Source organism: Mustelus asterias, chromosome 2 (assembly GCF_964213995.1).
Source record: "Mustelus asterias chromosome 2, sMusAst1.hap1.1, whole genome shotgun sequence".
Classification (NCBI taxonomy): domain Eukaryota; kingdom Metazoa; phylum Chordata; class Chondrichthyes; order Carcharhiniformes; family Triakidae; genus Mustelus; species Mustelus asterias.
In genome coordinates, this window is record NC_135802.1 from 16,179,886 (window position 1) to 16,195,555 (window position 15,670).

General features: G+C 44.1%; 1 protein-coding gene across 1 annotated transcript in view; it reads left to right on the forward strand.

Annotated features, from left to right (window-relative positions):
- The window catches only part of ttc21a (tetratricopeptide repeat domain 21A), a 113,869-nt gene that overhangs the window by 67,993 nt on the left and 30,206 nt on the right, over nt 1–15,670 (forward strand). The window contains exons 16-19 of the mRNA XM_078229672.1: nt 3,175–3,247; nt 7,967–8,077; nt 11,256–11,394; nt 15,038–15,144. Coding sequence (XP_078085798.1) covers nt 3,175–3,247; nt 7,967–8,077; nt 11,256–11,394; nt 15,038–15,144 — 430 coding nt within the window. The remainder of the gene's footprint in view (nt 1–3,174; nt 3,248–7,966; nt 8,078–11,255; nt 11,395–15,037; nt 15,145–15,670) is intronic.

Genomic DNA, 15,670 nt, shown 5'->3' on the forward strand with positions numbered 1-15,670 from the left:
TGAATGTGTGGAATTCGCTACTACCGAATGTAGTTGAGGCCAAAACGTTGTGTGATTTCAAAAAGAAATTAGATATAGCTCTTGGGGCTAAAGAGATCAAGGGAAAGGGGGGAATTCAATGATCATGAATCAAAATGAATGGTGGAGCCGAATGGCCTACTTCTGCTTCTAGTTTCCATGTTTCTGTGTAATTACCTTCCCACATCAACTGGAATTTCCAGTCGACAATATGGGCAGCCAACCTGTGGTGAACTCAGGGCTGGTGTCCGATGAATCAAGTGAGGGAACCGTGCAACCCTGCCGCCACCCTCCCCCTCCCAACCATCCCCCAGTCCGCCCCAGCCCCTCCCAGTCCACCTCCCAAACTCAGAACGAGCCCCAAGTCACAACTGTGACTGCTCCTCTAGGCCTTGTAAGCAGCTGCAGTCTTTTAAAGCGGCCTACATCTTCAAATCTATAACTCCCACCTGGGCCAAGGAAGATGTTGATCTTTGAGATTTGGAAAGCCTCCCATTGGCCCTTCCAGCATCGGGACACCACGTGACAACTCTGATTGGATGGCAGGTCTATTTCCTTACCTTTAATTGGCTGAAGATTTGGAAAATCACATGGGTGTGCCTAAAGCCTGCTATTCTGGGCGGAGGGGGGGGGGGGGGGGCGGCAGGAATGACCCCCCCCCCTCCCCTTTCTACTTCCCAACTCTTGACTGAAAATCTAACCTCATAGGTCCAAAGTCACCTGGTCCCTCTCAAGAATGCTACGTATACCACGTTATGAGTTAGTGAGGATGGCAAAGAACATCTGTGCAAGATTTGATAGCAATTGTTGCCTCTTATCAAACAATGGCAAACATGTGTAGCAGGGACCACTGAACATCAATCGTAGTGTGTGTAGTTGATTTTCCACCTTCCTCAGATACCAAACCCAAATTTACATAATCCCCCTGTCAATTCCCTCTGATTGCTCATACTTCACTGACTTCAGGGTGGCACGGTGACACAGTGGTTAGCTCTGCATTCTCACAGTGCCAGAGACCCAGGTTCAATTCTCGGCTTGGGTCACTGTCTGTGCGGAGTCTGCACCTTCTCCCCGTTTCCTCAGGGTGCTCCAGTTTCCTCCCACAGTCCGTAAGACGTGCTGGTTAGGTGCATTGGCCATGCTAAATTCTCCCTCAGTGTAGAAACATAGAAACATAGAAAAACTACAGCACAATACAGGCCCTTCAGCCCACAAAGTTGTGCCGAACATGTCCCTACCTTAGCGATTACTAGGCTTACCTATAACCCTCTATCTTACTAAGTTCCATGTACTTATCTAAAAGTCTCTTAAAAGACCCTATTGAATCCGCCTCCACCACCGTTGCCGGCAGCCCATTCCACACACCCCCCACCCTCTGAGAGAAAAACTTACCCCTGACATCTCCTCTGTACCTACTCCCCAGCACCTTAAACCTGTGTCCTCTTGTGGCAACCATTTCAGCCCTAGGAAAAAGCCTGACTATCCACTCGATCAATACCTCTCAACATCTTATACACCTCTATCAGGTGTACAGGCGCCAGAGTGTGGCAACCAGGGGATTTTCACAGTAATTTCATTGCAGTGTTAATGTAAGCCTACTTGTGACTAATAAATAAACTTTAAACAATTAATTCAGCTCTGCTGATTCTTTGTTCCCATGCCCTGCAGATCTTTAATTTTCACCAATTTCCTACTGAAGTGAAACTGCTTCTGCTGCCCTTTCGGGCAGTGCTTTCCAGAACATAACAACTCACTTTGTGAAAAACATTTCTCTTATTTGCCTTCAGGCGTTTTTGCCAGTTATCTTCAAGTGATATCCTCTGGTTACAAACCCTCCAGTCAGGAGGAACCCTTTCCCCTTGTTAACAATACAGTTAGAAATTTAACAAGGTGTCAAATCAATGTTGTAACTGCCGCTGAGAAAGCTCAGGAAGCTTGGGGCAGAATTTAATCCTGCATAACCCCTTTGCCTCTTCATCATTCCAGCATCAGACTCCTGAGAGTTCGATGCCAAAGCCTGAAAGAATTCTTAAGATGTTGGTTTTGAGAGGGAGTGCTGCCTCAGAGCAATGATAGCGCCACGCGGGTACCTGACAATCACCATCTCCAACAAAGGAGAGCCCAACCATCTCCCCTTGACATTCAACAGCATTACCAGAGCTGAATCCCCCACAAGCAACATTCCCAGGCTCACCATTGACCATAGCCTTAACTGGATCACCCAAAGGCTGCAAAGAAGGTCAGAGGCTAGGAATTCAGTGACAATAACTCATCTCCTGACTCCTCAAAGCCTGTCCACCATCTACAAGGCACAAGTCAGGAGTGTGGTTGAATACTCTCCACTTTTCTGGGTGGATGCAGCTCCAACAACACTCAAAAAAACTTGACGCCATCCAGAACAAAGCAGCCCGCTTCATTGGTAACCCTCCACCATCATAAAATTTCACTCCCTTCACCACAGGCACACTGTGTCCAAAGATGTGGGAGTTAGGTTGATTGGCCATGGTAAATTGCCCCATAGTGTCAGGGGGATTAACAGAGTAAATACATGGGGTTAAGGCGATAGGACTGGATGGGATTGTGGTCAGTGCAGACTTGATGGACCGAATGGTCTCCTTCTGCACTGTAGGGATTCTATTCTATGGATTCTATGAATGTGTACTGTCTACAAGATGCATTGCAGTAACTTGCCAAGGCTTCTTTGACAGCATTTTCTAAACCTGCAACCTCTACCACCTAGAAGAACATGGGCAGAAGACGCATGGGAGCACCATCACTTGCAAGTTGTCCTCCAAGTCACACTCCATCTTGACTTGGACATGTATATTGTGGTTCCTTCAGTGTAACTGGGTCAAATCCTGGACTTCCCTCCCAAACAGCAGTCTAGGACTGTTTACACCACATGGACTGCAGTGGTTCAACAAGGCATCTCACCAGCACCTTCTCATTGGCAATTAGGAATGGGCAATAAATGCTGCCATTGCCAGTGATGACCACATCCATGAATGAGTAAAAATAAACCATAACTCAGGCAGACTTGTAATATACCATCAGCTAATTTAATTGAATCTTTGCAACACAGGACATAATATTTGAATATCAGCTACTTAAAATAATGACTTCTGCAACACCATTATCATATTTTCTGTTTTGCAGAGACTTATATGAACGGTTCCCAAATCCACAGATAAGCCTTCTGCTTGGCGATGCATATATAACTATCCAGGAGGTATGTCAGAAGGATTAGAAACAAGCGCACCTATAGGTTTTGTCCAGTTGGATCCTGAACTTCCTCCACCCTATTTAAAACATTTTTTTCCCCCTCATTTTAGTGCTGGGGAACCAAGGGACTTTGCATTTCAAACATTCATTGAGGGTGTAACTAACCTTACTGATCAGGTTCCCAATGGTGGAAGAGTCCAGAACCAGGGGATAGTCTGAGGATAAGGGTTAAACCTTTTAGAACTGAGGTGAGGAGAAATTTCTTCACCCAGAGAGTGGTGAACAGTGGAATTTACTACCATAGAATATAGTTGAGGCCAAAACGTTGTGTGATTTCAAGAAGAAATTATTTCTTGGGGCTAAAGGGATCAAGGGATATGGGGGGAGGGGGGGTCAGGATATTGAATTTGATGAGCAGCCATGATCAAAATGAAAGTTGGAGCAGGTTCGAAGGGCCGAAGGCCTACTCCTGCTTCTAGTTTCTATGTTTCTAGGTGGGAAGCCCACAGGATTAGGTGGAACCCAGTATTGGCTTCAGTGGCAAGTAAAACTAGGTGAAATGTAAAACCTGTATTACCGACCCAGTGCAGAATAACTTCAGGTAGACTATCAGCTCCAATAGGCCCAATGTAGGGGACATTGTGTGTAAAGTAATGGTAGTAATGTCACAAGACTAATAATTCAGAGGCCCAGAGTAATCCTATGGGGCAATGAAATTACATTACATAGAACATAGAACATAGAAAAACTACAGCACAAACAGGCCCTTCGGCCCACAAGTTGTGCCGAACACATCCCTACCTTCTAGACCTACCTATAACCCTCCATCCTATTAAGCTCCATGTATTCATCCAGGAGTCTCTTAAAAGACCCTACTGAGTTCGCCTCCACCACCATTGACGGCAGCCGATTCCACTCGCCCACCACCCTCTGTGTGAAAAGCTTACCCCTAACATCTCCCCTGTACCTACCCCCCAGCACCCTAAACCTGTGTCCTCTCGTAGCAGACATTTCCACCCTGGGAAAAAGCCTCTGAGAGTCCACCCGATCTATGCCTCTCAACATCTTATACACCTCTATTAGGTCTCCTCTCATCCTTCGTCTCTCCAAGGAGAAAAGACCGAGCTCCCTCAGCCTATCCTCATAAGGCATGCCACTCAATCCAGGCAACATCCTTGTAAATCTCCTCTGCACCCTTTCAATCTTTTCCACATCCTTTCTATAGTGAGGTGACCAGAACTGAGCACAGTACTCCAAATGGGGTCTGATGAGGCTCTTATATAGCTGCAATTAATTAATAAGTCTAGAATTGAAAGCTAGCCTCAGTAATGATGATCATGAAACTATCATTGATTGTCATAAAAAACCCATCTGGTTCACTAATGCCCTTTAGGGAAGGAAATCTGCCATCCTTACCCAGTCTGGCTTACATGTGACTCCAGACCTACAGCACTGTGATTTACTCTTAACTGCCCTCTGAAATGGCCAAGAAAGCAACTCAGTTCATGGGCAATTAGGAATTTGTAAGATTCACCAGCAATACCCATATTGCAGGAAAAAAATTGAAAAACTGGGTTGGTTTTTATGTTCCGTATGGGTCTTGTCCCACTCTGCTTCAACTCACCCACGCAGCAAATCCTTTTATTCCTTTCTCAGTTTGCGTATTTGTCTAGTTCACCATTAAATGTAACCCTAGCCTTTCCTTCGGTGCACCATTCTTATTAAATTGTTCAAAATGATTCTTAAGATGCCAGTTTTGAGAGGGAATGCTGTCTCAGAACAATGATAGCACCATGTGGGTACCTGGCAATCACCATCTCCAACAAAGGAGAGCCCAACCATCTCCCCTGGACATTCAACAGCATTACCAGAGCTGAATCCCCCACAAGCAACACTCCCAGGCTCACCATTGACCAGAACTTTAACTGGACCACCCAAAGGCTGCAAAGAAGGTCAGAGGCTAGGAATTCAGTGATGATAACTCATCTCCTGACTCCCCAAAGCATGTCCACCATCTACAAGGCATATGTCAGGAGTGTGGTTGAATACTCTTCACTTTTCTGGATGGGTGCAGCTCCAACAACACTCAAAAAACTTGATGCCATCCAGAACAAAGCAGCCCACTTCATTTGTAACCCATCTACCATCATAAAACCTCACTCCCTTCACCACAGGCACACTGTGTCCAAAGATGTGGGAGTTAGGTTGATTGGCCATGGTAAATTGCCCCATAGTGTCAGGGGGAATAGTAGGGTAAATACATGGGGTTAAGGCGATAGGGCCTGGGTGGAATTGTGGTCAGTGCAGTCTTGATGGGCCGAATGGTCTCCTTCTGCACTGTAGGGATTCTATTCTATAGATCCTATGAATGTGTACCGTCTACAAGATACACTGCAGTAACCTGGCAAGGCTTCTTTGACAGCACTTTCTAAACCTGCAACCTTTACTACCTGGAAGGAGATGGGCAGAAGACGCATGGGAGCACCATCACTTGCAAGTTGTCCTCCAAGTCACACTCCATCTTGACTTGGACATATATATTGGACATACATATCGTGGTTCCTTCACCGTAACTGGGTCAAATCCTGGACTTCCCTCCCGAACAGCAGTCTAGGACTGTTTACACCACATGGACTGCAGTGGTTCAACAAGGCATCTCACCAGCACCTTCTCACTGGCAATTAGGAATGGGCAATAAATGCTGCCATTGCCAGTGATGACTACATCCATGAACAAGTAAAAATAAACCATAACTCAGGCAAACTTGTGATGTACCATCAGCTAATTTAAGTAAACCTAATACACAGTTTGTGTATTTGTCTAGTTCACCATTAAATGTAACCCTAGCCTTTCCTCCAGTGCACCATTCTTATTAAATTGTTCAAAATGAACAAGCATTCTTGATTTGATTTGATTTATTATTGTCACATGTATTAACATACAGTGAAAAGCATTGTTTTTTGCATGCTATACAGACAAAGAATACCGTTCATAGAGAAGGGAACAAGAGTGTGCAAAGTGTAGTGTTACAATCATAGTTAGGGGTGTAGAGAAAGATCAACTTAATGCGAGGTAGGTCCATAGAAACAGGCCATTTGCTTCAATCAGCCCGTGCCAGTGTTTATGCTCCACTCACTGATCCTTCCTCATCTAAATCGGCCATCGTAACCTATTCCCTTGTCTGCTTGTGTAGTTTCCACTTAACTACATCTATACTATTCACTTCAACCACTCGCAATGTAGCAAGTTTCATATTCTCACCTTTCTGGATAAAGAAGTTTCTTTTGAATTCCCTATTGGATTTATTGGTGACTATCACTCTCCCCCACAAGAGGAAACATTCTCCATGTAGCCACTCTTTCAAAACATTTTAGAATTTTAAATATCTCTATTAACCCGAAAGCTCAGCTTTCCTTTTCTCAGACTGCCAGTTCTTTCCTGCTATGTATACTTGCATCATCCTTGTAAAATTTTCTTTGTACCCTCTCAATGTGTCTCTATATCCTGTTTAGAATAATGGTGAGCAGAACTGCGCTGTCTAGTGCTGTCTAACCAAGGTTTGATACAGGTTTAGCCTTTCAATACCATCATGATCTTGGGTTTCAACTCCAAACCCAAAGTTGCCCTCCATTAACAGGCCTTAGAAACATTGAAACAAAGAAGATAGGAGCAGGAGGAGGCCATTCAGCCCTTCGAGCCTACTCCACCATTCATCACGATCATGGCTGATTGGCCAACTCAATAGCCTAATCCTGCTTTCTCCCCATAACCTTTGATCCCATTCAGTCCAAGTGCTATATCTATCCATCTCTTGAATACATTCAATGTTTTGGCATCCTGTGGTAATGAATTCCACAGGCTCACCACTCTTTGGGTGAAGAAATGTCTCCTCATTTCCGTACTAAATGGTCTACCCTGAATCCTCAGACTATGACCCCTGGTTCTGGACTCCCCCACCATCGGGAACATCCTCCCTGCATCTACCCTGTCTCGCCCTGTTAGATTTTTATAAGTCTCCATGAGATCCCCCCTCATTCATCTGAACTCCAGTGAAAACAATCCTAACTGAGCCAATCTCTCCTCATACATCAGTCCCGCCATCCCCGGAATCAGCCTGGTAAATCTTCGCCGCACTTTCTCGAGAGCAAGAACATCCTTCCTCAGAAAAGGATTAATTGATCTTTAATTGGGACAATTGGCCACCCATTGTGTGGTGACAGGTAGCTATGCCATCACTGCCCCAATGCCCCCTTCCTCTCTCACCCTCCTGGGAAAATGGCCCTAGGGTGGGAAGGAGCTGGAGAATTGGCACAAAGACTTGTGGCATGAAATTCCTTTCTCATCTTCCTTCATTCCTGGCCTTGGCAGGGGCTGATAACCAAGCCTTGGAAATTTCTTTGCAAACCCATCACTTTCACTCAAGACTCGGTTCCTTTCTCTCATCTTTTCACCTCTTGATGTGACAACCTTATGCTTCTCTGAAGCTGCTGGGGTGTCTCTCGATGTTATAAGTGCAATATCTTCACTTCTTGGGGCAGGATTCCCCAATCTCGTCCGTACTTGATCCGCTGCCAGCGAGAACGGAGAATTTGGCACTCAACCAAAACTCCATTCACTGCAGCAGCACCGGAGAATCCCAGCCACGGGGCAAAATCGGAGGTTTTCAGTGCTTGTTATTTTTGTTTCTTGTTTTTAAATTGGACTGACTGTTTATAATTTAATTTAGCCGGAGAAAGCTATAGAGATATACGAGCAGGTCTTGAAGAAAAACCCTCATGATGGACACTTGGTGAGAAAGATTGGTCAAGCTTTAGTTAAAACTCATCACTACACAAAGGTATGGCGAATCCACATTTTGACCGAATCTTGATACACAATCAGCTTAACGTTCCTCAACATTGTTTTAATGTTAGTTGTTGCTCGTACTGCGTGAAGAATTTGCAGTACTCTTGGTTAACTTAGAATAAATCTGTACCTTCAATTGAGTCCAACTCTCAGCTCCCTTGCAAAAAGAAACCTTTACTTTCAAATTCAAAAGCAACCTGAAGGCGTTATATTGTGAAACTTCCCAACTACAATCCGGCCCGGTGCATGTAACACTGAATTCTTTACTTTGTACATCAATGCATAAAATTCAAGGCCATGGATTTTCTTCACTTTTCTCCCTCTATTTGCTCCACCCATCTCCTGGTTTTATTCAACCATGGTTTTAAAGTTTTAAGTTTATTTATTCATGTCACGAGTAGGCTTACATTAACACTGCAATGAAGTTACTGTGAAAATCCCCCATCGCCACACTCTGGCGCCTGTCCGGGTACACTGAGGGAGAATTTAGCACGGTCAGGGCACCTAACCAGCACGTCTTTCGGATTGTGAGAGGAAACCGGAGCAGCCAGAGGAAACCCATGCAGACACGAGGAGAACGTGCAGATGGTGACCCAAGCCAGGAATCAAACTCAGGTCCCTGGTGCTGTGAGGCAGCAGTGCTAACTACAGTGCCTCCATGCCAGTCTTAGGTGGGAGGGAACGTCACGACAGAAAAAACTCCAAAAAATGTGCGGGTTGGGTTGATCGGCCATGGTAAATTGCCCCTTAGTGTCGGGGGACTAGCAGAGGACATACGTGGAGTTAATGGGCTAGGGCCTGGATGGGATTGTGGTCGGTGCAGACTTAATGGGCCAAATGGCCTCCTTCTGCACTGTAGGGATCCTATGATTCTACGATTCCAGAACTCGATCATGTTTTCAGTCATCTCCCAACACACACACACTTACTGGATGTTGACAGTGTATCACCCATTGAGTTAATTACATCTGGGTTAAAAATGAAGGGCAATATTCTCCGGCCTTCCTGCTGGTGGGAGGTGGCGTGTTGTTTACCAGTAATGGGATTCTCTGGTCCCGCTGCTGTCAATGGGAATTCCCACTGCGTCACCCCACGCCAGCGGGAAACCCACGAGCGGCAGTGCACTGCCAGCTGGACAGGAGAATCCCGCCAATGTGAACAGCCGGGGAATTCCGTCCGAAAAGTATTTTTTACGTGTTCCTGAAGGAAGATCTAGCTATACATGTCAGAAAGTTTAAGACTATATTTTATCAAACACTCACTCTACTCATAGTTCACCTTGTCCCACAAACTACAAGCGGACAAACTGACAACTCACTCAAAGGTTTGGTATCCTTAATTTTGTTAGCTTATTTGTCCCCACGATTACATATTTTAAACGGGCATGGATCTGAAATTGCTACAGGAAAAATAAAAATGGTTACAGATTTAAAAAGGTTGAGTGAGAAAGAGAAAAGAAATATAGCAATAAAAAATAACAGTTACTTTGTTACTTCAGCCCCAGTAAATGAATGCTTCAGCAATGTTACTCTGTTGGGTTCAACTTAACTTCTATCATTTTTCAGGCGATGGCATTAGTTTTCTTCCTGCACAGGCCACACCATCCTCAGAAGCTGCTTTTTAAAAGGGACAATGCCCAATTCTATTCTGCATTCCTTGTTTTGATTTGAATCCATACAGAAAGCTGTCCATCATTCTTTTGTTCTGTCCAGTAATTTTCCATTCTGTGAAGCCCCTTCTAGAAAATAGTGTTTGCATGTTGTTGGAACATTGTGCTGCATCCTATCTAGGTTCAAGGCCGAGACTTCATAAACTAAAGCCCTCATGTCTCTCGCTGCCTGTATTATGTTGTTTCGCTCAATAACATTCATTTCCATTTCTCGGCTTGACAAGGTTTAATTTTAATTACTTATTTCTCCCGCCACTGTTGCTTCTAGCTTCCCAAGGCCTGCCTATATGACTGTCAAGCTTAAAAATTATGTCAAGACACTTTTTTTTCCCCCTATGAAAGTATGGAACAAGTGGAGGTTATATGGGCCATCAAGTCCCAAGGGTGGGATTTTCCGGCCCCTTCCTGACATGTTTTCCAGCGGCAGAGGCGGCTCGCCATTGGCTGCCAGCTATATCTTCTGGTCCTGCCGAAGTCTACGGAGTTTGGTATGGCTCGCCTGCCCCTCCACTGGGGAACCCACAATGGGGGGGGTTACCATCAGCAGGACTGGAAGGCCACCAGTGGGAGGGACTGGAAAATCCTGCTCCATATCTTTCCTCGCACCATGTCCAATCTCTCTCAGTCTAGGCTATTTAATAAAGATCAGGGATCAAATTTGGCATATCCTGATCTGCATGACTCAAAACCATCTTATGCAATCCACAAGGCCGATTAAAGCACCTTTCTTATTGCATCTTAACCTCTCACTTGTTTTTATGTTGACAATGTCACCAAGGGCGGCACGATGGCACAGTCGTTAGCACTGCTGGCTCTCAACGCCAAGGACCCAGGTTCAATTCTGGCATCAGGTGACTGTCGTGTGGAGTTTGCACGTTCTCCCTGTGTCTGCGTGGGCTCTCTCCGGTTTCCTCCCACAGTCCAAAGATGTGCAGGTTAGGTGGATTGGCCATGCTAAATTGTCCCTTAGTGTCTAAGATGTGTAGTTTAGGGGGATTAGAGGGGTTAATTTTAAGTATCATAGCGTATCATAGGATCCCCACAGTGCAGACGGAGGCCATTTGGCCCATCAAGTCTACATCGACCACAATCCCACCTTAGGCCCTATCCCCATAACCCCACTTATTTACCCCGCTGGTCCCCCTAACACCAAGAGGCAATTTAGCATGGCCAATCAACCTAACCCGCACATCTTTGGAGTGTGAAAGGAAACTGGAGCACCCGGAGGAAACCCACGCAGACATGGGGAGAATGTGCAAACTCCACACAGACAGTGACCCAAGGCCGGAATCGAACCCAGGTCCCTGATGCTGTGAGGCAGCAGTGATAACCACTGTGCCACTGTGCTGCCTATATGTGGGGTTACGGGGATAGAGCCTGGGTAAGACTCTTATGGAGAGTCTGTACAGACTCGATGGGCCAAATGACCTCCTTCTGCACTGTCAGGATTCTGTAAGTAGGAACTTCACCAAGGTGACGTGTATTTTCTTTTCATCTTCAGGCCACTCATTATTTTGAAACTGCATTAAAAATTGGTGGACAGGACTTCTTGTGCCATGATTTGGCTGAACTCCTTCTGAAACTGAGGCTATTTGAAAAAGCAAAGAAGGTGCTCAGAAAGGCCCTTGAACATGATTTCAGTACGTTGGTTTGTATCACTGCTATTTACTGTCATAGAGGAAAACTGCAGAAAGCAGCATAGAATTTCCAGTGCAGTAACAGATTGTTTGGCCCAAGTGGTCTGTACTGGTGTTTATGTCCCACCCTGAACCTCCTCCAACACTTCTTCATTGAATCCTACCTGCATGTTGTTCTATTCCTTTCTCCTCTTGTGCATAATTGAGCTTCTCTTTAAAGGCTTTTAGCCAAGGGAACTACTCTGTGTTGTAATGAGTTCCGCATGGTAACCGTTCTCCAGCTGAAGACATTTCTCTTGAATTCCTATTGATGACTCATTTGGTGGCGTGTAGAGGAGGGTACATGAAGTGCACCCACCTTTCCTTTTTCATTTTCTAAGGCTAAGGTCCTTGCTTCAAATGCGCAAGATATGTCCTGTGTAGATTGTGATCCTTTGACCAATGGAAGGGTATACCTGCCATCGAGAGAGTGCAACAGAGGTTCACCATTCTGATTGCTAGTATGGCAGGACTGTCCTATGGACAGAGATTGAGGAGGCTGGGCTTGTATTCTCTAGAGTTTCGAAGAATGAGAGGTGATCTCATTGAAACTTACAAGATTCTTAAAGTGCTAGACAGCGTAGATGCAGAAAGGATGTTTCTTCTGGATGGGTGGGGCATGGGAGTCTACAACCCCCAAGGGACACAGTCTCAGATTAAGGGGAAAGCCACCTAGGACTAAGATTAGGAGGAGCTCTTCACTCAGAGGGTTGTGAATCTTTGGAATTCTCTACCCCAGAGTGTTGGAGAGGCTCACTATCATTCATGGGACATGGGCATCACTGGCTGGCCAGCATTTATTGCCCATCCCTAATTGCCCAAGGGCAGTTGAGAGTCAACCACATTGCTGTGGCTCTGGAGTCACATGTAGGCCAGACCAGGTAAGGACAGCAGATTTCCATCCCTTATGGATATTAGTGAGCAGGTGGGTTTTTCTGAAAATCAACAATGGTTTCATTGAAATTGAATCTTTGTCTTCTCTCAATTAGATTGTGATTGTCCTTCTTCTGTCGTTCTTTTATTAATGCTTTGACATCAGCCTCTGTGCTCTCCTTCCTGTTGGGCAGGTTAGCCGGACACGAGTTGCTGATTGTGACTGTGGCATTAGACAGATTTTGAGTGGTCATCAATAGATTCTTAATTCCAGATATAAGAACATAAGAACTTGGAGTAGGAGTAGGCCATTTGGCCCCTCAAGCCTGTTCCGCCATTCAATAAGATTATGGCTGACCTTTTCATGGACACTTACCCGCCCGCTCACCATAATCCTTAATTCCTTTACTGATCAAAAATCTGTGTATCTTTGCCTTAAAACATTCAACAAGGTAACCTCCATTTCTTATTGTATTCAATTTCCACCATCTGCCATGGCAGGATTTGAACCCGTGTCCCCAGAACATTAGCTGAGTTTCTGGATTAATAGTACAGTGATAATATCACTAGGCCATCACCTCCCCCACTCATTGCGTATTTCAAGACACAGACTGATAGATTTCTAAATCTCAGGAATGTGGGGATGGTGTTTGGGAAAATGGTGTTGAGAAGAAGATCAGCCATGATCTAGTAGAATGGTAAAGCAAACTCAAGGGGCTGAATGGCCTATTCCTGCTCCTATGCTCTTCTGTTCCTATGAGAAATGGTGCAAACTCAAGATAATAAGGAGAGCGATCTTCTCATGATAATTGTAAGGTTCTGTTGGCAGTTACTGCATTAAAAAAAATTCTTTTAAAAATTCTGTATCATTATAAAATGACAATAACATTTAAATAGATGCATTAATACAGGTGTTAAAATAGCACTCAAATGTACTCAAATCACAAACAGCAATTTAAAAGTTCAAAAAGTATAATTAAAGAGCTAGTGGGTAAGAAACAAATAATTATTTTGTTATTAGCTACCATGGCATAAATAACTTGCAATTATAATTTTCAAACAGCACGTTGAGGTGTTTTTCTCTCATCTAGCTTTTTTAGTTTAGTTTATAGTTTATTTATTAGCGTCACAAGTTGACTGTTCTTGTGATGGTTGGTATGTGACCTCAGACTTTTGTATCTTTTTTCCAATGGAATAAGGTAGAAGAGAGTATATCCAGGGTGTGTGGGGTCCTTGATTATGCTGGCTGCTTTTCCGAGGCAGCGGGAAGTGTAAACAGATTTAATGAGTGGAAGGCTGGTTTGCGTGATGGACTGGGCTCCATTCATGACCCTTTGTAGTTTCTTGTGGTCTTGGGCAGAGCAGGAGCCATACCAAGCTGTGATACAACCAGAAAGAATGCTTTCTATGGTGTATTTGTAAAAGTTGATGAGAGGTATGGTGGACATGCCAAATTTCCTTAGCCTCCTGAGAAAGTAGAGGCATTGGTGGGCTTTCTTAACTATAGCATCGGCATGGAGGGAACAGGACAGGTTATTGGCGATCTGGGCACCTAGAAATTTGAAGCTCTCGACCATTTAAAGGACATGAGCAAATCAGATGGGTTTTTACAACAATGATTTCATGGTCATCATGAGACTTGTAATTCCATATTTTTTATCAAATTCAAATATCACCATCTGTGATGCTCAGAATAGAACCTGGGTCCCCAGAGCATTATCACCTGGGTCTCTGGATTACTAGTCCAACGACAATACCACCATGCCCTTATATTCTCTTCACAACTTACTTTCCTACCTATCTTTGCGTCATCAGGAAATTTGGCAGCCATCCCAACCATCCCTTCATCCAAATCATTTATATAAATGGTAAACAGTTGAGGTCCCAGCCTGTGGCAAACATTTTGTAAAGCTGAAAAAGACCCATTTATGCCTGTTCTCTGCTTCCTATTAGCCAACTAATCCTTTATCCATGCCGATATAGTATCCCCTATAACATGAGCTTTTATTTTCCGCTAAACCTTTGATGTAGCATTTTATCAAATCCTTTTGAAAATCTAAGTACAGTACATTCACCAGTTCCCCTTCATCCAAAGCATAAGTTACTTTTTCTATTCATTCATGGGACATGGGTGTCACTGGCAGGCCAGAATTTATTGCCGAGGGCAACTAGGGATGGGTATTTCAGAGGGCAGTTGAAAGTCAACCACATTGCTATGGCTCTGGAATCACACGTAGGCTGGACCAGGTAAGGATGGCAGATTTCCGACAATCAACAATGGTTTCATGGTCATCAGTAGATTATTAATTCCAGATTTCTTCTATTGAATTCAAATTCCACCATCTGCTGTGGCAGGATTCGATCCCAGTTCCCCAGAACATAACCTGAGTTTCTGGATTAATAGTCTAGCAATAATACCACTGCGCCATATATATGTTTGTTAAACATGATTTCCCTTCCACAAAACTATGTTGACTCTGCCTGATTACCTTGAAATTATCCAAGCGCCTGGCTATAACACCTGAAATAACAGCTTCGAACATTTTCCCTGGGTAGATGTTCAGCGAACTGGCCTGTAGTTTCTTGCTTTCCGTCTCCCTCCCTTTTTGAATAAAGGAATTACATTTGCTATCTTCCACATTAGTACATTGCTGTTCAACTTTAGTAAGGCAACCCAGGATATCTGTCACCTATTGTCTATCAGATACTATTACTGGATATTACTGTATTCCAGAAAACGATTTAGTCTCCATGATGAATGATGTCAAGTACCTGATGCTGTTGGCAAAGATCTGCAAGATGACCAATGAAGTAGAGGAAGCACTGACCGCATTAAGCAAGGTGAGGGCACCCTGATACACATTGTATGCATTGTGTGCATCATTTATGAGTCAATGCTGCACCCTCAGTACAGACCTGTTATTTACTCAGCTGAAGACTGATGCCAATGGCTCATCATCATTTAGTGAATGCGTCCCACACTCAGATCACAAATAGTTAACATATCAGCTTTCCTGGCAATGAAGTTGGTTAGTACACTCTCACCTCACTTCAGAATCACAAAAATCCAATTCCCTTTTGAATATCTCATATTAATTTAAATATATTCATATTTCTTTGTTTGATACTAATTTGGTAATTAATTATAATGTTTGCAAGGGATAGTCATACTTCAGCAGTTTGATCAATTAGATTTCATAGAATCCCTATAGTACAGAAGAAGGCCATTCAGCCCATCAATCCTGCACCAACAACAATCCCACCCAGGCTCTATCCCCGTAACCCTATGTATGTAGCCTGCTAGTCTCCCTGACACTAAGGCCAATCAACTTAGCCTGCACATCTTTGGACTGTGGGAGGAAATCGA